We start from the raw sequence: 22,989 nt of genomic DNA, 5'->3' as shown, positions 1-22,989 counted from the left end.
AAATACCTCTTACCTGAGACTAGAAAGACATTAATTCAGGAACATTCTTATATTCTAAGTATAGATGAGATGCATATTTAAAAAATGGAATTTAGCCCTAACCGGTTTGGCTCAGTGGATAGAGCATCAGCCTGCGGACTCAAGGGCCCCAGGTTTGATTCCGGTCAAGGGCATGTACCTTGGTTGCGGGCACGTCCCCAGTGGGGAGTGTGCAGGAGGCAGCTGATTGATGTTTCTCTCTCATCAATGTTTCTAATTCTCTATCCCTCTCCCTTCCTCTCTGTAAAAAGTCAATAAAATATATTTTTTAAAATGGAATTTAAATGTATAAAATATAAGACAAGTGAGTTTGTTTAATGAGTGAATTAAATGTGAAAATATTATGTACCTAGGAGGCCTGGGCAGCTTGAAATCCTGCAAAGGGAAGAAGACATGAAAGGAGACAGGAGAAAAAGTAAGGGAACACTAAAGGTTCATTTCCCTTATCACTTAATACACAGCATAGATGACAATAGTGATAATACTAATGAGAGGCACCAGGCAGAGCAATGGAATAATCATCACTTATATGTTTGTGTTACTTCAGAGTTTACAAAGAGCTCCCCCACCTCAGTGGCTCCCTTAGACACTGGAAGGAATTGTCATTTCTTTTCTATAGATGAGGTTTGGAGACATTAAGTAATTGCTCAAAGTAGTACTTAGTAAAGCCAGGGCCCAAAGTCAAAGCCTCTGATTTCTAGTCTGCAGCTTGTTCTGCTGAACCATGTGAGAACCCTGGGTTCTGAGTCCAACGTGTGGTTTCTAGTTCTTGCTCACCTCGTACCCTTGCACATTGAGCCAAGTAAAAATTTACCTTCTCCAAACTTCTGTTTCTTTTTTTTTTTTTAATTTTTTTTAATTAAATCTTTATTGTTCAGATTATTACATTTGTTCCTCTTTTTCCCCCCCATAACTCCCCTCCTCCCAGTTCCCACCCCACCCTCCGCCCTCACTCCCCACCCACTGTCCTCAACCATAGGTGCACGATTTTTGTCCAGTCTCTTCCCGCATCTCCCACACCCCTTTCCCCCCCAAGAATAGTCAGTCCATTCCCTTTCTATGTCCCTGATTCTATTATAATCAACAGTTCATTCTGTTCATCAGATTATTTATTCACTTGATTCTTAGATTCACTTGTTGATAGATGCATGTTTGTTGTTCATAATTTGTATCTTTACCTTTTTCTTCCTCTTCCTCTTCTTAAAGGATACCTTTCAGCATTTCATATAATCCTGGTTTGGTGGTGATGAACTCCTTTAGCTTTTCCTTATCTGTGAAGCTCTTTATCTGACCTTCAATTCTGAATGATAGCTTTGCTGGATAAAGTAATCTTGGTTGTAGGTTCTTGGTATTCATCACTTTGAATATTTCTTGCCACTCCCTTCTGGCCTGCAAAGTTTCTGTTGAGAAATCAGCTGACAGTCGTATGGGTATTCCCTTGTAGGTAACTGAGTTTCTTTCTCTTGCTGTTTTTAAGATTCTCTCTTTATCTTTTGCTCTTGGCATTTTAATTATGATGTGTCTTGGTGTGGTCCTCTTTGGATTCCTTTCGTTTGGGGTTCTCCGCGCTTCTTGGACCTGTAAGTCCATTTCTTTCACCAGGTGGGGGAAGTTTTCTGTCATTATTTCTTCAAATAGGTTTTCAATATCTTGCTCTCTCATCTTCTGGCACCCCTATAATTCTGATGTTGGTACGCTTGAAGCTGTCCCAGAGGCTCCTTACACTATCCTCGCATTTTTGGATTCTTTTTTCATTTTGCTTTTCCGGTTGGGTGTTTTTTGCTTCCTCGCATTTCAAATCATTGACTTGATTCTTGCGCTCCTCTGGTCTGCTGTCGGGAGTCTGTATAATATTCGTTATTTCAGTCCGTGTATGCTTAATTTCTAGTTGGTTCCCCAATATAACATCGAGGGTCTCATTAGTTTTCTTGTAGATCTCATTAAGTTTATCGGCGGCTTCTAAACAGTTCTTGAGAGACCTTAAAAGTGTGGTTCTGAACTCTATATCTTCCATTGACAATTTTGTCCTGTTTCTTTGTCTCCGCATTTTGTTATGCTTCCTTGGTGCACCCCCTAGTGGTCTTTGTGCACAGTCTTATAATTAAACCTTGATTGTTGTAGCTAATACCAGGGAGGGTTTGACCTCCAGGCCAGGTGGCTATGAGAATCAGCTGTGTCAGCAGTGAGAGAACTTCTGTCCTCTAGGGAGGTGCTAACCTAGCGTTTGCCTGAGGCTATCCGGCAAATGCCTCTGTGCAGGGCTTGGGCAGGGCGGGTCGAACAGGATCAACAGGGTGGGCCGGAGAGAGCAGTTATGGCGGCTCTCAGTCCTGTCCCCAGGGGCTCTGCCTCTCTGAGTCCCAGCACCCGCTGCAAACCTCGGAGAGAAAGCTGCACTCGCTCTGACCGAAGCCAGACAGTCCCGCTTCTCCCGTTTGAGTCTGGGTCCCTAAAGACTCGCCTGTACCTGGAGCTCAGAGTCTGCGACTCCCTCCCGATTGAAAACGCCAACCGCGCCCTCTGCCGCCAGCCCGCTCGCGCACTCCGCACCTCAGAATTTGACTTCAGCACTGCGCCTCCTCTGAGTGTCCGTATGCGTTTCTCTTTCCTCCTAGTTGTAGGACTTCCACTCAGCCAGCGTTCCTGTGGTTCTGGGTGATGTCCCTTCCGTCTTTTAGTTTCACTTTTGAAGTAGTTGTTCAAAGCAGCAAACTCCGGCGTTAACCTATGCCGCCATCTTGGTTCTCCCAAACTTCTGTTTCTTATAGTTAAATGTTATCTACTCTCCTTTTCTTATTGGATCAAATGAGACAGCATATAAGAAAATATTTTATAAACTATAAAATGCTATATAAATATAAGGCAGGAGTAGCCACGTCTGACTGAATGAATTGATATCCCTGGGGCCTTGTCTCAACACATCCTTACAGTTAAGCTTTTCTCTGTGTATTCTGGAAAAAAAAAAAAAGAAGAAGAAGAAAAGAAAAGAAAGTAAGAATCCCTCCTTCTCTTCAGAGTTAAACCTCCCGCCTGTGCTTTAACATTAGACCAGCAAATATTTATCAAGGGCTTACTGAGATTCTATCACCTCACTCTATCCTCACCATCACTGTACAGGTAAAGAACTGAGGCTTAAAAAAAACTAAATAATTTACTCAGGATTATGCAAATTCAGTATTAACGTCTAGGAAGTCCTGTCATGAATTGCTGTGCAATATTAGCTACACAATGATTCAGGCAACTTCGCTGTTTTCCCCTATTTCAGATATCTATTCCTGCATAACCATCCACTCCCAAGCTAAATGGCTTAAAACCAGCTCCCTTATTTACACATGATTCTGTAGTCTGTACTGGACTCAGCTGGGTGGTTCTTCTGTTGATTTTGTCTGGAATTACTCACGTGGCTCCAGCAAGCTGGGACCTCAGCTGCGGCTGAGCCATCCCAAATGGTCTCTCATCCTCCAAGGTTCTCTCTGCATGGTTGCTTATCGTTAAACGATTGAGCTAGTCAGTAGTCCAAACTTTTTCATAGCATGGCGGATGGCTTTCACAGGAGGACAAATTCTAGTGTGCAAGTGCTTGCCAAGCCTCTGCTGGCAAGGTGCTTGCTAATGTCCCATTGGCCAAAGCAAGTCACAAGGCCAAGGCCAAAGTCCAGGGCATACCGCCCAGGAGTTGTGGGTCACTGGGGCAATCATTGCTTACCACATTTCCTCTCTTCTCCTCTATCTTTTCATGTAGGCTTCTTTTTTTCTTGTTTTTAATATATTTTTATTGATTTCAGGGAGGAAGGAAGAGGGAGAGAGAGAGAGAGAGATAGAAACATCAATGATGAGAGAGAATTACTGAATGGCTGCCTCCTGCACACCCCACACTGGGGATGGAGCCCACAACCCGGGCATGTGCCCTGATGGGTATCGAACCCTGACCTCCTGGTTCATAGGTCAATGTTCAGCCACTGAGCCATGCCAGCTGGGCTCATTTGGGTTTCTTTTGCTTTCCTGTAAGCATAAAAAGCACTTGGATGACTACATTTTAATACAAATAAAATTTGCCTGTGATCACACTTTCCCCTTACTCTCCTTTCTTTCATAGACAGCCATCGTCACACCCGCTGTCTTTACTTCATCACTGTCTACCTACTCCTCAGTCACTACAGATTGGCTCTACCAACACTACTGCCCCACAACTCCTCTCCCACAACTCTCCAGTACCTCTGTAATTCCCAAGGCAGGGGGTAATTTCCTGGCCTTGTTTACTTTGGCCTCTCTGGGACATTTAACACTCTTTTTCTTATGTGAAACTCCTGTCTCTCATCCTTTGTATCGTTAGCCCCTCCCATCCTCTAATGGACCTAATGGTCTTCACTCACCAGGCTTCTGGCCTCGGCCCTCTGCTCTACTCATTATATAGCTTCTCATGCCCACAGCACCCAAGGTATATCTTTAACCCCCGCTCGATGCCTACCTGCAGACGCACTTATTCAAGTATAGCTCTGCTCAAATTCAACAAGTCCAAAATAAATTCATCACCTTTCTCCTAAAACCCAATCCTCCTCTTATTAATTCCTTATCTTAGTGATTAATACTACCATTTACCCATTTGCCCAAATTAGAAATGTGATAGCCTAAGGCTCTTCCTTCTCTTCTTCCAACAATATCCAAGTGGTTTTTAAATCTCATCTGTTCTGCTTTTAAATATTTTCCATTGATATGCTGGTAAATATTTTTAATTGAGATTATTTGGGTGACCTTAGTTAACAAAACCATACAGGTTTCAAGTGTACAACTTAATATGCTGATGAATGTTTAGCAATCAGCTTTGGGGAAGGAAGGAGAGAAATTGAGCAGCACTTGATGATTTCCACGGTATAATCCTCCCACTATGGCTAATTTCAAACTACTAGCATGACAACACTGAACAAAATTGGGAACAGATGCGCAGTAGCACATTATATAGTATTTCCACATACAGATACAACAGGTATAAATAACCATAAGAGAGTAAGTAACAGTAAAATGTAGCATAATACGTGTGAAGTGATGAGTTTTGAGTATTTATTTCCTTTGTTTGATATTATTAATTTAAGTATATGTGTGTATAATTTAATTTTTAATAATGGCTTTATTTAATAGTCAACTAAATTTCTGAAAATTTAAAATTGACTCTCAGGGGCCAGTACAAACTGAATCTATTTTTCACTTCTCCATTTCCAAGGCCACAGCCAAAATTCAATGCTCTGACCACCTCTCACCTTAATATTGCTATTTCCTCCTATTAAGTCTTTCACTGGTCTATCCACATACATAACTTTCCCAAAGACCATTTCTAACATGCTACAAGCTTTTATTTAGACAGGTTCTTCATTCAAGGGAACTTTAATTTCTATGCAAAGACCTTGTTTGGACTAAAAAGCATTATTGAAAGGGACTTTTGCTATCAAATAAACCAGCCAATCTTCTATGATCAGCCTTTTATTACCCCCAATGCAGAAAAATATTTATTTGCCACATAAGCAAAAACCTTAAACTTTAAAATGCTTGGAACTCCTTAATTCAAAGTGAACTCTGAATTTCTTCCAATACTGGTTTGGGTTATTTATTTGTTGTTTTTCTCCTTCCCAACATCTTTCTGTAAGAGGTAAATGGTGATCTTTATTTACAAGTGAGCTGGGAGAGTACCAGAACAGGAGCCAGGAAAGCTGGGTTCCAATCCAATTCCTCTTCTTAACAGCTCTTTGACCCTGAGTGTGACCTATCATAACCTTTCTAGACCTGTTCATCTACCATATCAATGAAGTTGTTAAAATAATCAACTAAGATAATATCCCAGTTATAAATCTGATAAACCCAAGGCACTTTGAAAATATAATCTGGTATCTGTTATACACCATTACTAGTTCTACATAATGTTTATTTAAAGGTATAAATGATGTAACACACATTTCACTGTTAGTACTCTGAATTTCTACTTAAGTAATGAATAGTCATTTTCAGAGGCGGCCTTTAGGGGAATTAAACTCTCCAAGCAGAGTACTTGTTATTTTTATTAAAACTAGAATGGATTATTATTTAAGGTTATACACGATTTGAGTTTTTCCTCCATACTCCATCCCAAATTACCTTCTATGTGCAGCTTTTCTCTCCATCCTTTCAAAGCACTGTTCCCTAATCCAGGTCTACCTCGGGATGTTCAAATAGTGGGATAGGTGAGAATGACTTCTAATTTGTTTCTGGCGTGTTTCTGTGCTCACACCTATAACCTCCTTTTCTTCAATAAGAACTTTATTTGCTGCCCGGCTTGTGTGGCTCAATGGTTGAGCATCAACTTATGAACCAGAAGGTCACGGTTCAATTCCTGGTCAGGGCACATGCCTGGGTTGCAGGCTCAATCCCCAGTCGGGGGCATGCAAGAGGCAGTCGATCAATGATTCTCTCTCATCATTGATGTTTCTATCTCTTCCTCTCCCTTCCTCTCTAAAAATCAATAAAAAATACATATTCTTGTTGTTGTTAATCCGCATCTGAGGATATTTTTTCATTGATTTTTCAGAGAGAGCGGAAGGGAGGAAGGGAAACAGAGAGAGAGAAACATCGATGTGGGAAAGACACATCAATTGGTTGCCTCCTGCACATGCCCTGACCAGGGCCAGGGATCAAGCCTGCAACCAAGATATGTGCCCTTGACCGGAATCAAACCCAGGACCCTTCAGTCTGTGGGTTGACACTCTATCCACTGAGCCAACCAGGTAGGGCAATAAAAATACATTTTTTAAACATTATTTGCTAATGAAGTTAAAATCAAATACCTGTAGTAATTCCTATGCTTCCAAAAAAAATAAATAAATAAGAATAATAAGAAAAATATAAATCAGATGAAGAAACAAAAATCTCTGTTGATTAAATGGGACAAAACATACGCATATATATTTTTTAACTTATCTTTATTGTTGAAAGTATTACAGATGTCCCTCTGTTTTCCCCCATTGATCCCCTCCACCGCACTCCCAGCCCCCAGACCTTCTTTTAAATATCCATTTAAGCATGTTAGCTTAAAATATTGAGGTAACTATCAAACTACTCACTTTCTTTTTAAACCTCATTAAAGGTTTATTTAATGTCATTTAAAGCTCTGTAATACATGTAGGTATAAAACTATGATTGCAAGAAGTAATTTAAAAGAGTTATCTACTATTTCTGGGAGTTTCAGAGATAGAAAATCTCTATTAGCGATTAAAAACTGTATCGTGAATCTCAGCGTTCAGATTACCAGGCTTAAGGATACTGTGTAAGAAATTGTAAACTGCCCACTCCTTTTAAGAGAGTTCACCTAGAGGCCAATTTACTTAGCCTGTTTGTTTCACTTGTCTCATCTCTAAACTGAAAAAGTTAGTTTGGAACTAACTGAACTCAAAAAATGCAAGCAAGTAACAAAAGTGAAACAAACCAGATACAAATGTCAGCGTCCCTTACACAGGACAGTCTACTCAGACCTAGCCAACTGTCGCCATGAGAGCCTGCTGTTGCCGAGAGGGCCAATAGTTCAAGAGAAACTGCATATGTGGATCTTTTACATGAAACCTCCAGAGTTTTCAATGTTAATTTAAAATGCACAGTGCCTACCAAACCAAACCCATTTGCAGGCCACCACCAACGCACAGATTGCCAATGTGAAAGCTCTAAATTAGGGGAACGTTGGTGGCCCCTTCAGTGCAGTACGATGTCTCATGCCTAAAACTCTTCCCTGAATGTGTGGGTTTCTTTACCACCAAAGAGACTTTTTTTCACACCCTATTTCTTCACTTTGTGACTGCTAACTGCACGTTGAATACTCGCAAGTCTTAAGACCCGAGATTTGCGTAGAGCTTTCATTCAAGGACACACAGTCATAAGCACAGACAGTTTCCACCAATACAGCTGGGCCAAAAAATCAAGGAGTCCTCACAGGGACACCGTTGGGTCAAAACTGTCATTAATCTGTCTTTGCAGACACGTTAGTCCACAAAGACAGCAATCACCTGTAAATACAAAGGACGGTATCACGCTCAATATTTGCTAAGATTATCTTTTAGCCATTCATACGTAAGGAAACTTTACCCACTACTACTAATTATCTTCTTGGTTCACAGGTCTTGGAAGCATGAAGACTGTGCTTTTTTTCCTGTGCATTTTGGGAACTGCAGCAGCAATCCCGGTAAATTTATTTTTTTCTGTTATTACATCTCTCCCTCCTGATATTAGTTTAGAAATCCTCCATTTAAAAGCAAATGTTCTTTCCCTGGCTGATGTGGCTCAGTTGGTTGAGGGTCATCCCACACACCGAGAGGTCACCAGTTCAATTCCTGGTCAGGGCATATGCCCGGGTTTTGGGCTGGGCTCAATCCTTGGCAAGGGGCAGGAGGCAGCTGATTGATGTTTCTTTTTCACATCAATTTCTCTCTAAATAAATAAATAAATAAATAAATAAATAAATAAAGGCAATTTTTAAAAAAGAAAATGTTCTTATATAGTGGCTTACAACTTTTTTGTTTGTTTTAGTCACATTACATATTTTTTGCCCAAGTGAGGAATGGATGCTTAGGAAAATTGAGATATGGTACTTTAAATATATATATATTTCTTTCAGAACTAACAGATTCTCTAAGATGCCTTATATATGTAGCTGAAAGTGCTGATTATCAGTTTATTAGTCAGGAAATATGCCCAAATACAAAAGAGCACAGGGAGAAATAAATTCTCCTCAGGAAACTCATCACATTAGCATGAGAAATTTAAGAAATTCATATGAGAAATCGTGGAGGGCACAGCCACGTTCTCCAGCAGCATTTTCTTCAAGGTCAAATACAACCTGGATGAGAAATGCTGAGTCTGTAATAAAAACAGGAACCAAGGGGTTAGGGACAGGAAATGGTACGGTAACCACAAATCAGTTCTTAATTCGTCCTTAGGGAGTTGTTCAAATAAACACACTGAAAATAGACAGGACTAAAACATCTTTTTTTTTCAGTCACATATACTGGCCCCAGCATTCACACAGCAATAAATCAGGTGTACAAATCAAATCCTTTGAGACATATCAGCAGCCTCAAAATAATGTGGAAAATAAAAGATATATATATATTTTTTTTTTTCTCCATGGCTGGTGACCATTTGAATGTCCCCCAAAGAGCCATATCATCTATCCTTAACCAAACGAAAGGATTTGTGTATTTTTTTTTTCACCATATGGAGGAATAGGGCTCCTTTAAATAGACAAAGAAGTTTATCTGTTGTCCCTGCTGTCCCTCCCTCTCAGACGAGATCCCAGCTAGTAAATAGCTTCTGGCTGACAGATGTGTCAGCAAAGACAAACGCCGTGCCACCAGACCAGGCAGTTCTGAGGAAACAGAATTTATGACCACTGCCAAGAGTCATGTGTAAATAGTGTGGAGCTACTCCAGCTGAAATTATACATTGTCCTTGGAAATTACAAACAAGGGATAAATTATGTTCGGCACAAAAAGGGGCTCCCACAGAACCATTGTTTTCCCCTGAAAATGTGTTTTGCCTTCGAAGCTGTTGCTGCTATGCAAACGGGCATCAAAAGTAGGCTTTGAAAGAAGTGTTTGAATGACCTGCCTGCATAGAGACACATTCCAGATGTTTCTTTTCTAGGACAATTTGTTTATCACACAGACCTAGAAAATGCTCAAAATACCTTCTCATAGCCCTATCTATTAGAAGTCTTGTGTCATTTCCCCCTGCTGCTGAGTTCTCCAGAAGTCAGTGGGCTGATTCTGTGTGGTTACAAATTCCATGCAGATATCCAGAGGGTACGTTGTTTAAAATATAGATGTGAGCCTAAGGATAAAACAACTTCATTTTCAAGAAACTTCTGAAAGAAAAGAAGCTGCTGTGTTCTTGTGCATCTCTTCCATTTTGAGGAGGGGAAATTGGAGAGGAAGGGAGCAGAGAGGAGGAGCAGTCCTCCACTAATAAGCCCAAAATCTCCTCCAGCCTTGGCTTACCTGATGCCCCTGCCAGCAACTTACCAACCTGGCTGTCATTCTTTCTCCTTTTCCCTCTTACAAATAGCTTCTTTGGAAATTTTAAAACATATTATCCTTCTTCTTAGTTGGTAATAAGAAGCAGGAGAGCAAACCAAATCTAAAATAAATCCTGTACTCCCAGCCTTTCTTTATATTGCACAATCAGTACTGCAGGACCTGCTAATGGAATAAAGATTAGTCCATCCAAATAGAATCTGAGTCTTATACTAGTACTTACACCTGATCTGACATCTGAGTGTCCACAGCATCTCTTTAATAAAGACTCATGGAGACTACCTGCCTAAGATACCAGACACTTTGTATTATTACCACTGCATGCTATTGCTACTAGCCATAGTAATTTTTCACTTAGGTAACTCCTTAAAATTTATAACATATTTTAATATACATGACCTTATCTTTTTAATGTATTTTTTATTGTTGGTAGTATTACATATATCTCCCATTTTCCCCTTCTTGCCCCCCTCTTCCCAGCCCCTATCCCTCCCTCAGGTCTTCACTACCCTATTGCCCGTGTCTATGGGCTATGCATATCTATAATAATAAAAACATAATATGCTAATTAGACCGGACAGCCGAACGACCTTCCCGACGTCATTCTGGACATCTTTCCAGACAAAGCTGTGGCAGCGGGGGCTGAGGCAGAGGTAGTTAGGGTTGATCAGGCGGGCAGGCAAGTGGTTAGGGATGATCAGGCAGGCATGTGAGTGGTTAGGGGCGATATGACAGGCAGGCAGAGACAGTTAGGGGTGATCAGGCAGGCAGGCAGGCCAGCAGTTAGGAGCCAGTGGTCCTGGATTGCAAGGGGGATGTCCGACTGCGGGTTTTGGCCTGATCCCTGGGGATCAGGCCTAAACCGGCAGTCGGACATCCCCCAAGCGGTCCCGGATTGCGAGAGGGTGCAGGCCGGGCTGAGGGACTCTCCCCCACCCCCATCCTGTGGATGAATTTTGTGCACCGGGCCTCTAGTAAGTATGTAAGCTCTTTGGTTTATCTCTTCTCATCCTCTCAACCTCACATCGAGGTATGTCAGTCTGTTCCATGCCTCCCTGCTTCGGGTCTTATTTGTTGGTCAATTCATTTTGTTCATTAGATTCCACACATAAGTGAGATCATGTGATATTTTTCTTTCTCAGTTTGGCTTATTTCACCTAGTGTAATATTTTCTAGGTCATTCATGCTGTCCCAAAGGATAAGAGATCCCTTTTTTTTTACAGCTGCATGGTATTCCATAGAATAAATGTCCCACAGCTTTTTTTATCCATTCATCTACTGATGGGTACTTGACCTTATCCTGATATTTCTGCTTACTTCACCTTGAGAGATGACAGGTTAAAGAGGAACAAAACTACAGATAGATAGTAAATAGGTGAGTCAACTTCTCCAACCAGGCTTCTGATCTCTGATCTGTTTTTGTTATTGTTGTTGATTCTCACCCAATGATATTTTTTCCATTGGTTTTTAGAGAGAGTGGAAGGTAGAGAGGGAGGGAGGGAGAGAGAAAGAAAGAGAGAGAGAAAGAGAGGGAAACACTGATGTGAAAGAGACACATCCATTGGCTGCCTCCTGCATGCACTTCTACTGGGGCCAGGGATAAAACTTGCAGCCCAGGTACATGGCCTTGACCAGGAATTGAACCTAAATCCTTCAGTGCATGTGCCAGTGCTCTAACCACTGTGCACACTGGCCAGAGCATGCCTCTGATCTTGCTAGAAATAGACAGAGCCATCCATCTAGTGGAAATAATATGCCTTAGCTACTCTTCCCTACTAGACTTGGTGTTCTGTTCCACAGTGTTTTAATTAGTTGACATTAAATTATTTTTATTAAAGGATTTCTTGATGGATTTAGGCTGATAATGTTAAGGAAGTAAAAAAATATTGAATAAAAGGTTTACAGCCTTTCTGCTAATTATCAGTGAGTAATTAACTTAAGCAAATGTACAATGCTATACCCTATGGTTAACTTAATTTAACCTCAGCTTTCTGCTATACAAACAATATTTTTCAAAATTATAAAGTACAATTGTTTTGTAAAATTTTGAAAAACACAGAAAGTAATTCCAAAACTCAAAATTTATTATTATTGAAACTTTATTTTCACCCAGTCTCTGCATGTATAACTTTTTCTTAAACATGATTGGGATTCTGTTTTCACTTAAGATTATATTCTGGACATTTGCTTGTATCCTTATAAATTCTAGAGAATATCTTTTAATTTATTTTTGAAATGAAGTCTATTGCTATTAATAATCCTATATAATAAAAGCCCAGAGACTGAATGGCAGAACAACCAGAATGACCAGTCAACCAGTCGCTATGATGCACACTGACCACCAGAGAGCAGATGCTCAACGCAAGAGCTGCCCCCTAGTGGTCAGTGTGCTCCCATAGTGGGAGCAGCCGCTCAGAGTGGGGGTCCACAGCCACTCGTCTGACCGGGATGAGAGGCACTCCCACAGCAGGCCAATCCCCGCATTCCATGCCCCCCACCCTCCCTCCCAGTGCATGAATCCCGTGTACCAGGCCTCTAGTGATGACAATAACAAACTAACTAAAAATTTTAAACGTTAACATCTATACATGAATAACACAAACCAATTTTTTAATTTTCAGACAAATGCAAGGTTCCTATCTGACCATTCCCAACCAACTGCTGAGTCCTTGAGTTCCATCCAACAGGCTGAACTGTTAGTAACACCTGGCGACACTACGGTGCCCATTTTAGGGGTTGAAGATACAGAAGATGAAAAGGAAACTATAGCATCTGTAGAAGAGCAGCCCGACAATAAGGTAAGTCATATAGTTATGCTAAGATAATTTCCAAATTCTCCAAAGGTTTCCATTTCAAAGCATGGCCAAAGGGATTATTTCATTCTCATCTCAGTTTAATTTTTTTATATCATATTAATTGCCTTCGATCACTAGAAGAATTGTGAGAATTAATGAGTTTTACTCCTTCAATTGAGGTGCTATATAATTGTTTCATTTCACAAAATTCAAATTCAGGTAAAACTTGTAGCTATAGAATATGAAGAACATTATAAATGTAAGTTTACATGTCATTATATTAACAAAGAATAATAAATATTAAATGTTGGCTTTATGAATTGTAAATGTGAGGTATATAATAAATTATCATTTGTTTCAAAATAAACATTTTTCTTTTAAGGCTGAAAAATCTTCAGTACAAAAGTTAAAGGAGAAAAATCATGACCAGTCAGCAGATCAGGGATTACAGGATCAAGAGGAACGTGAAAGTGACTTAAGTGAGAATTTAGAGGACGCACTCGCTGGAGGTACATTGGACCTAAAAGAAGATACGAGTGAGCCTCAAAAGGAAAAACTCCCAGAGAATATTGATTTCCTTGCTCCTGATGTTAGTCCCACTGTAGATTCTAACCAACAGGAAAGCATCACAAACACAGAGGAAAACCAAGAACAGCTTATACCTGATTCACATCATCATTTAAACAGGAGCAGCAACCATGGTGAAGACCTGGGTGATGAAGAAAACCAAGAGCAGGATCCAAACATTCCAAATGGAGACGAGGAAGGGATGAGACTGGAGCCAAGCGAAGTTGGTACCCACAATGATAACCAAGAAAGGGAGGGAGAATTTCCCCAGGAGCATTCTACCAGCAAGCAGGAAGAAGACACTACCCGATCTGATGATATTTTGGAAGAGTCCAGTCAACCAACTCAAGGAAGCAAGATGCAGAAAGATGAATTTGAGGAGGGTCCCCAAGAACAAGAAGAGGATAACTCCAGTGAAGAAATGGAAGAGGAAACTGCATCAGAAATCAAGAAGCACAATCAAGATACTGAATGGCAGAGCCAAGAGGGAAAAGCTGGCCTTGAAGTTATCAGCGACCCTGAGGAGATGGAGAAGAAGACTGTTTCTGAGGCTTTACTCGCAGAGCCTGCTGCTGCTGGTGGTGATGACGGCCCCAGGCACAGTGCACGTGAGGACTACTTCCTGCCAAGCGAGGCCTTCCAGGAGGCTGAAAGGGCTGCTTCCGATAGCTATCACATCACAAATGAGGAGCAAAGAGAAAGAGCTCCTGAGAATGAGAATGAAGATGCCAGTGAACCTGGAGAATCCCAAGGGGTGAGATTATTTACAGTGATGCTTGCCTGATAAAGCAGTTAGCTTCATCAAGAAGCAGCCATGACCTTTCTCTGTGCTTTCCCAGTCTCCCATGCTTACCTCTATCAGAACATTACTAAATATATTGCAGTTCCTTATTTTCTTCTGCATCTCCATTATTAGGCTGAAAATGACTATTTTATTTTGGTTCCCCTAGAAGCAGACCTTGAATCTTAGTGCAGTTTGTGTGTGTGTGTGTGTGTGTGCTGGTGGGGGAGGGGGGAGAGAAGGAGGGGGTAGGAAGGGGGAGGGGTTGTTGTTTTTGTTTTGTCTTGTTTTGTTTTGGTTTTTTTTAGAAGTTCAGGGAACAAAGAGGAGTGGAGAAGTGACACAGGAAAGGAAAGGAAGCTAATCAAAGGAACCTGGTTTATACAGGCTTAGAGGCGTGTTAATTCCCTACAACTTGCAGTCTGTTCTTTGAGCAGGCTAAATAGAATTCCATAGTTTTGAAGCCACAAAGACACAGATGCTGGCTGTTGGAAGTCCCTGGAGCTAACTAGAATGGTAAACTCTGACAGATGTGAGGGGTGGGAGACACTGACAACTGCTGCTCCAATGCCTTGAGGGCAGGTAGGTATCAGGTCCTATCAAGTTGGATTACCAACTTCTGGCAAAATGCCTCTAACATAACAGGAGATCCAGCAATGTCTGTTGATTTAGTTATAAAGATGAAGAACAAAGACTTCAGCTACAAACCTCATGAAGCAAACAGGCACAAAATGATAATGGGGAGACAGCAGAGTGAGAGTCGGGTAGGGGGAAACATATTGTTATTTGGTTGTTTAATCATTTGGAGCTTCTGTGCAAAACCTTGGCAGCCACCCACCAGGAAGTCTTGACAGCTTTTGGTGGGCAAGGTCAACAGCCTCGATTTCTGAGAGCTCTGCTGCCATTCTAAGGGAGGAATTTTCTTACACTTTAGAAGCTGTAAGGAACCTTTACCAGCAGCTTCACAGAGATTACTGAGGTAACATGTCTTACCCACAGAATTGCACGATGATATTATATTTCTACTGTTTTTTCCCAATCCCACGGGGACGTTCCAACTTTGCTCCTGATGTTAGTTAGTTCCAACTTTTATTGCGTAATCCCCAGAGATAGAGCCTGAATCCAGTGCAGGAAGATGGAAATAGCTCCTGTTCTCAGAGGATTGCTGTCTATTTCCACAGTTATGACTGGTGTCTCTTTTTGAGATCTGACGTGATTTAGATATGAAAAGCTCAGTGAATGTATGCACATCAGAAATATAAAATAGGTAACAGCTTGCCAATAGACTTAACCTTCTCCTCTTGTTATTATAAAGGCCAAAAAAGCAGAGAGCTCACTGAATGAAGATGAAAGTTCAACTGAAGGCAACATTAGGGTATACGATGTTGGTGAGTATGGGCTGTTTGTGACTATATCAAGGAAGAGATGGAATCGGCTATATTGGGCTACCCCTATCCCTTTATTTCACAGAATTCTCCTCTCCCCAGTTCTACCTAAGGAAATGATCTCATAAAGTATAGACATTCTCTCTCTCTTTTTAAAAATTTATTTGAGAGAGAGAGATGAAGAGAGAGAGAAACATCAATCTGTTGTTCCACTTATTTATGCATTCATTGGTTGCTTCTTGTATGCACATATCAGGGATCTAACCTGAAACCTTGGCATATCAGGCAGGCGATGCTCTAACCAACCGAGCTACCTGGTCAGGGCCTGTTGTAGACATTCTCTTGCCCACATTTCATATACAGTAGTCTACCCCATTCGCAGTTTTGCTTTCCAGTTTCAGCTATCTGCAGTCAACATCAGTCCAAAAATATCAAATTTTTCCAATGATGAACATCATCTGCTCCTGACATCCAACCATCAATATCATCATGATGATCCAGGCTCTCCCAAAACCAATGATCTCCCCCCCGGCTGGCATATCGCCAGAAGGTCAATAGTAGCTTAAAGCTACTTCACGATGCTTAGTTTATAAATTATACTTTACCATAGTTATGTATGTATAGGAAAAAAACATAGTATAAAGTGTTTAGTACTATCCATGGTTTCAGGCATCCACTGAGTGTCTTGGAAAGTATTCCCTGCAGATGAGGGGGACTACTATATAGCTATGAGTATGTGTGTTTACCAAATGGAAGTCCTATTGCAATATTAATGAATTTAGAATTCATTTTATCTAAATCCTTTTGCTTCTGAGAGAAATTAATTCTACCTTCTTGATTCTTAAATCCATAACTTACTAGGAAATTTAGATCCCATATTTAATGAAAACCTAATTCCCAATCACAAATATTTTTAATTTCAACACAACAAAATTCTCATGGCTTATTTAACTTCTAAACAAATTGCACTGTAGACTTCAGACTATGACTATTGCAGGCAGGCCAAGAGAGCTGTTTGTTTTTCCTAAATTTCCTAAATTTCTATACACTTTGAGCCAAAGTGTATAGAAAAATCTAGACTATTGTGTAACATAATCTATGCCAGAGGACCTGACCTGAAAATTGACATTAAAATGGTTTCTGAAGTTTTCCCAAATTTTCTCTTATTAATGAAAGTGGAGCTAGTTATCTGGATGAATTTGAGTTTATATATTCAATTTAGCTTACCCTGTCCAAACTTTTATCTTAGATTCTTGCATGAACTTCCAGTGTAAAAGAGGACACATGTGCAAGGCTGACCAACAGGGAAAACCCCACTGTGTTTGCCAAGATCCAATGACTTGTCCTCCTACAAGACTCCTTGACCAGGTAAGTATTCTACAAACTGGTCTCTAAGGCGCACCAACTAGTGATTTAAATGAAAGAAGCTATTGAAATTTTTTTGTAAAAAAAAAAAAAAAAGAAGGTAAAAGCCCAGGTTATAATCTAATATTTGAATTAATATTAAGTAGGAACAAATAGCAGCCAAATCAAAGAATTTCAACTGTGCCCTAGAAAGGTAATAATGGCACTGGTCTATAGAAATCATTTTAAAATTCACTCTATCCTTGGAACATCTTCAGTTTCATTCTACTGAGCTTATCTGAAGTTCAATGGTCATCACCATTGGTATAATTTAGTTAATTTTTTTGTGCCCAATGGGAGAGTTATCATTTTAATAGCCTCGCCTACCTGGCCACCTGCGGGGCACAGTGCAGTGAGCTTTAAGGAGCTGAGCGTTTTCCCAATGAGCATTCGGGGACATGGGTTTTTTCTCATGCTTGTCTTTCCTAGGTTTGTGGCACTGACAACCAGACCTATGCCAGCTCCTGCCATCTGTTTGCTACTAAGTGCAGACTGGAGGGGACCAAAAAGGGGCACCAACTGCAGCTGGATTATTTCGGAGCCTGCAAATGTAAGAGTCCGTCACTACCACCAGCCACCATTGCTCAGAGGGTTGGGTGAATCTGTGCATATCTAAACAGCATACTTACATGTGCTCATACGTATGCAAACAGGAGAAAGCTACTATAGTCCTGAACCCAGGCTGCACATTAAAACCAACCTGGGAGACTTAAAAAAAAGAAGAAGAAGAAGAAAAAGCAGAATGCCCAGGCTTTAAGCATGAGAGATTTCAATTTTATTGAGCTGGCTTGGAACCTTGGCTTTTTTTTTTTTTTTTTTTTTTTCATTTTTTTTAAAGTAACCTAGACAATTCTAATGTGTGGCTGGGGTTCAGAACCACTATACAATGTTATCCACTTAATAATTGAGATGAATCATTGGAATTTTGCTAAATTATTTGTCCTTTTCCTTAGTCAAGTTAAGCCTCTGCCAAGAACTTTTATGACAACATATTCTTCCAGAAGTTTTTTGTATTTTTTTTTAATCGTCTTCCTTTCCCAGGATATTCTCAATTGTCTTTGGATCTCCTCACCGCTAAGTGATTCTCCACATCAGCATTGCTCACTAATATTTCCGGTTCTCCTCTCCTAGACCCAGGAGAGGACTAAATGTCTCAGGCCCCTTGCTTTTAGATGTACCCATATCGGTTGTTTTGTCCAAGGAAATCTGAGCAAAAATCACCCGTGTGCGCTCTGGGCAGCAGCATTTCAGAACTGCTGTGTGGTTCTCCCCGCTCCCTTTTCCCTGTGTTGAGAGGTGGCTTCTCCATCGCGCTGAGGCCCAGAGAGACTGCCATGAGCAGAGAGCCCTCCTGCCAACTTGTGCCGGGCTTGCAGTGGTCTCAAGAAGGAAACCGTCGATGCAATGTTGACTATATAGTTAATACCGCTGTCTGGCATATTTGAAACTTGCTAAGAGAGTAAATTCTGAAAGTTCTCATCACAAGTAAAAAAAAAATGTTTTTTTGTAACTATGTGAGGTCATGATGGATATTAACTAAACTTACTGTGGAATCATCTCACAATATGTGGTGCATGACAAGTCGTTCCTCTGCACACCTTAAATGTGTGCAGTGTTGTATGTCAATTATATCTCAGCAGAACTGAAAAAAAAAATCTTGGTTCCTTTAAGCCACTGAGATTTCAAAGTATCGCATGGTGACCACAGTAAGAGCTAACTTCTAGCTTTTTCTCTTTTCCCCTGATAAACAGCCGTGTCCTCCACCTCTAAGTCCCAGCTCTCCGGTTCTGGAGACGCAGATCTCAGCCCTGGCTGCACATCTAAGCTACTGTTGGAGCCTGTGAAACATCCTGATGCCAGGCTCCACCCCAGAGCAATCAAATCAGAATTTCTTTGAGTGGAAGCTGGCATCTGATAGGTTTCTTCAACACCCAGGGCCGTGCTGCTGTGCCGCCAGGGTTAAGGGCCATGTTGTGGTGGTTGGGCCAGGAGGGTGTTGTCAGTCGCCACGCTTCCTGTTCTGAGGACTTGCCATAGGACAGGAGTAAGACCCAAAGGTTAACATCGATTTGCTTTCTGCTTGAAACAGCTATTCCTACTTGTACGGACTTTGAAGTGACTCAGTTCCCTCTAAGAATGAGAGACTGGCTCAAGAATATCCTCATGCAACTTTATGAGCCTAACCCTGAACATGCTGGATATTTAAATGAGAAGCAGAGAAATAAAGTAAGTTATGCACAGGTCAGCTCCCTATGTGTCTGCCCAGAAGGCCTGAGGAAAAAAGGTGTCAGGGCATAGGTGGGGAGGGGGTTACCTCCCTAAGCGTATAGCAAAAGCCCACTTTGCCTCCCCAGTCTGGTTGGCACATATGGAATAGTAGCGGTGACCATTCATGCCACAAGGTATGGGACATGCTAAACCACCCCATTCTGATGCAAAGGGCAGTAGCCTGAGGGAGAGCTGTCTAACTCATACCTAGAGCAACCTCTGTTTAAGCAAGCTGAACCTCAATTCAGCATTTATATATTCATGCCCAGACATATTATTTAAACCTAAATGTCTTTTTGCCCTCATAGGCCAGACATAGATTTATGGTATAAGAGAATTCATTACTCACAATGTCAGTAATATATTAATATTAAAATGTGCAGAATATTGATTCCAGAAGGTCCCAGAAAAAATTTATTCCAGTAGCTGGAATTGATTTATGTGCTGGAGATACAGCACATAAACAAAACAAAGATATCTGCCTTCATGAGCTTACATTCTAAGCAAAAAGACAGACTCTTAACAAATAAGTGTATATGTGCATGTGTATTTAAATATATGATTTGTGCATGCATATGTATATATTCGCATATGCAAATATGAACATACATGCAAATGTGTAAAATATGCCAGGTGAGATGGAATGTGCTATGAAGAAAAAATAAAACAAGAAGATGGGTGCGCCTAAACTGTGTCAAAGCTGTTTATAGGTTGTAAGAGGAGGACTAAGAGTTGGCCATTGATCTGGCGTGTGATGATCATAGTTGGCCTTGACAAGAGCTGTTAACGCAGAATGGAGAGGAGAAAAGCTTTAGTGGACAGGGTTCAAAATAGAATAAGAGGAAGGATACGGAAGCAGCAAGTATAAACAATATTTTCAAGAGATTTTGCTGCAAAGGAAAACAGTGAAATAGGGTGGAAGCTGGAGGGGGATGTAAGTTTAAGAGTTCCAGCTCCCAATGGGAGATGGTGGAGGATCTCCTGTGTTTCTGGAAATAAGCCAGTGAAGAAGGAAAGGTGCCCAACTGCCATAGGTTATCCTGAGTAGATGAGGAGGGGTGGGAAGGGGTGGGCTCTGGGCACCAGTGAGGGGAGGGCTTAGATTAGGAGCACAGGAAGTTCATGCACACTGATCAGGAGGGAAGCTGGTAGATATGGTCATGGGAATGGTTAGAAGTTCTGTTCTGTTTGCTTCCAATTACTCAGTGATATAACGGGTAACACCACAAGCTAGGAGTTTTGCACACATTTCCCCAAAAATAATTTCTATCCTCTCTCTTTAATACCTCATCACAGAGAGCCATGAGAGCATTAGAAACAAAACAGAATTTTCAGGTAGGGTGGACAAACAGTATCGCACTAGGGCTACACTGCGCCTGAGCAGGCAGTGGGTGGCAATACCCTGAGGATTAAGAATGGAGTATGCCAACGGGGGAAGAGTGGGCTTTTCACTCACTGATCAACAATTTTGCCTAAATCAGTTAAAATCTCCTCATAGTTTTAAGGACTGCAATAAACATGATGTAGTTAAAAGAAAAAAATCAAAAAGGACAAATTTCTTCTGAAAACTTAAGTTGTTTTACTGTTGGCTGTTATTCTATGTAGAAAAAAGAAAGGCTATTGTTGATTAGAAGGCATTTCATTTGGTCTCATATAATGGCCTGGGCTTGTTTTCCTCCGTCGTGTTATTACACTGCTCTTCAAGTAAGCTTTAGCAAGGGATAATTTGATTACATTTCTTTCTCCCTTCCTAATTCCAGGTCAAGAAAATTTACCTGGATGAAAAGCGACTCTTGGCTGGGGACCATTCCATTGACCTTCTCTTAAGGGACTTTAAGAAAAACTACCACATGTATGTGTATCCTGTACACTGGCAGTTCAGTGAACTTGACCAACATCCGATGGACAGGTAAGAACTCTTTACCTTCCCATGACCAGGTCACTTTCCTGTTATAATGTCTAGTTATCTCGACAAAGGGAATTCTAACAGATTTAGGGGATTTCCCGGTTCTAGTCTAGAAGACTGAAATGCCAAATAAAGGTGGTTTGGTGTTTAAACACAAAACTGCTTTGAAAATAATAGAGTCTGGCCACACCCCAGCTCCCAAGTTCACACGTTTCCCACTGAGACTCTTCTAATTCTCTCATTCTTGATCCTAAAGTCCCAAAATAATCTGATTGGCCCAACTTGGGTCAAGTGCTACATCTGGAACAATCAGGTAGGGCCAGTTTGCAGAAACATGATCTCTGGGGTGCACCCCTACAAATTTGAATGGCGGGAGGGCAGTTTTCAATGAAAAGGGAAACCTTAAGAATTGACACCCCAAAAGCTGTCTATCTTACCCTAAGATAGTTTATTTCATTTGCAACTTTTTATGAGCGTACTATTCATTTGGCATAGTCAGCAATCTTGTGGAAGAAAGACGCCCTTGGTGATTCTAAGAGTTAACTTTCACACACAAGCTACTCAGCTAATAGGCTGCCATGAATTTCATTGCAGAGTCTTGACACATTCGGAGCTCGCTCCTTTGCGAGCATCCCTGGTGCCCATGGAACACTGCATCACTCGCTTCTTTGATGAGTGTGACCCCAACAAGGATAAGCACATCACCCTGAAGGAGTGGGGCCACTGCTTTGGAATTAAAGAAGGTAAATTCATCATCATTCTCTACCAGTGGTTCTCAACCTTCCTAATGCCGCCACCCTTTAATACAGTTCCTCATGTTGTAGTGACCCCCAACCATAAAATTATTTTCGTTGCTACTTCATAACTGTAATTTTGCTACTGTCATGAATCGTAATGTAAATATCTGATATGCAGGATGTATTTTCAGGGTTTGCGACCCACAGGTTGAGAACCACTGTAGCCTAAGCCCTGTAGCCCTCATAGAGACGGCCTGCTGTGTGTTCCAATCGAAACCTAGAAACGGCAAGGTGGCAGCATCCCAGGCAGGACTCCTTCAGAGAAAGTACTCTCATGGCAAGGTTTTCTTTGACTCCCTTTATGATGCTCAAAGAGTAGCAAGTGTGAATATTTAGAGGATAACTGCATTGAGGTCTCAGCAGTTGGTTAAGCCTAATAAAATGATGTGAACCTAGTCCTAGAGAGTGGTGGCAAATCTCAGAAGGCTGCCCTTCTGAGAAAAGGATTTGATATCCTTCCTTAACCTGGGTATTGCATATATAATTGATTTCAGAGAGGAAGGGAGAGGGAGAGAGAGAGAGAAACATCAATGATGAGAGACAAGCACTGATCAGCTGCCTCCTGCACATCCCACACTGGGGATCAAGCCCACCACCCAGGCATGTACCCTGACTGGGAATCAAACCATGACCTCCTGGCTCATATGCTGACGCTCAATCACTGAGCTACACCAGCCAGGCTGGACCAAACTTTTACAAAATCATATGTGAAGAGTAAAACAGCCAGCCTGCTTCTGCCGATGGGAGACATCAGAAGAATCTCAGAATTCATTACCAACACACCAGCAAGAGCTGGGTCTTACATCACAAGTTGTATCCCAATAGTATTCCTTTAACCCAAAAGTGACCCATTACTTCATCTTCAGTGACAAAAATAAAAAATTAAATTAAGAGTGTTTTTCTTTACTCCCACAGTGGAGGAATTTAAATTTAGACATTTGTTTTGCTAGGTTATGTCTTAATCTACTTGCTTTTCTTTTCCTAAGTTAGAGTTGATTTTTATGA

General features: G+C 41.0%; 1 protein-coding gene across 5 annotated transcripts in view; it reads left to right on the top strand.

The window, feature by feature from the left end:
- SPARCL1 (SPARC like 1) overlaps positions 1–22,989 on the top strand; it is a 59,221-nt gene that overhangs the window by 32,567 nt on the left and 3,665 nt on the right. For 3 of the 5 annotated variants that reach the window (XM_036339239.1, XM_036339259.1, XM_036339268.1), the window contains 9 exons: positions 8,168–8,232; positions 12,703–12,879; positions 13,259–14,197; positions 15,540–15,612; positions 16,859–16,977; positions 17,443–17,563; positions 19,103–19,239; positions 21,042–21,190; positions 21,782–21,930. In XM_036339239.1, coding sequence (XP_036195132.1) covers positions 8,168–8,232; positions 12,703–12,879; positions 13,259–14,197; positions 15,540–15,612; positions 16,859–16,977; positions 17,443–17,563; positions 19,103–19,239; positions 21,042–21,190; positions 21,782–21,930 — 1,929 coding nt within the window. Of the gene's footprint in view, positions 1–392; positions 455–8,167; positions 8,233–12,702; positions 12,880–13,258; positions 14,198–15,539; positions 15,613–16,858; positions 16,978–17,442; positions 17,564–19,102; positions 19,240–21,041; positions 21,191–21,781; positions 21,931–22,989 lie in introns of all 5 variants that reach the window. The other 2 variants (XM_036339250.1, XM_036339229.1) reach the window with 1 other exon arrangement.

The sequence above is a fragment of the Myotis myotis genome, unplaced genomic scaffold (genome assembly GCF_014108235.1).
Source record: "Myotis myotis isolate mMyoMyo1 unplaced genomic scaffold, mMyoMyo1.p scaffold_m19_p_1, whole genome shotgun sequence".
NCBI classification, from domain to species: Eukaryota; Metazoa; Chordata; class Mammalia; order Chiroptera; family Vespertilionidae; genus Myotis; species Myotis myotis.
This window is presented reverse-complemented; position numbering and strand designations above follow the sequence as displayed.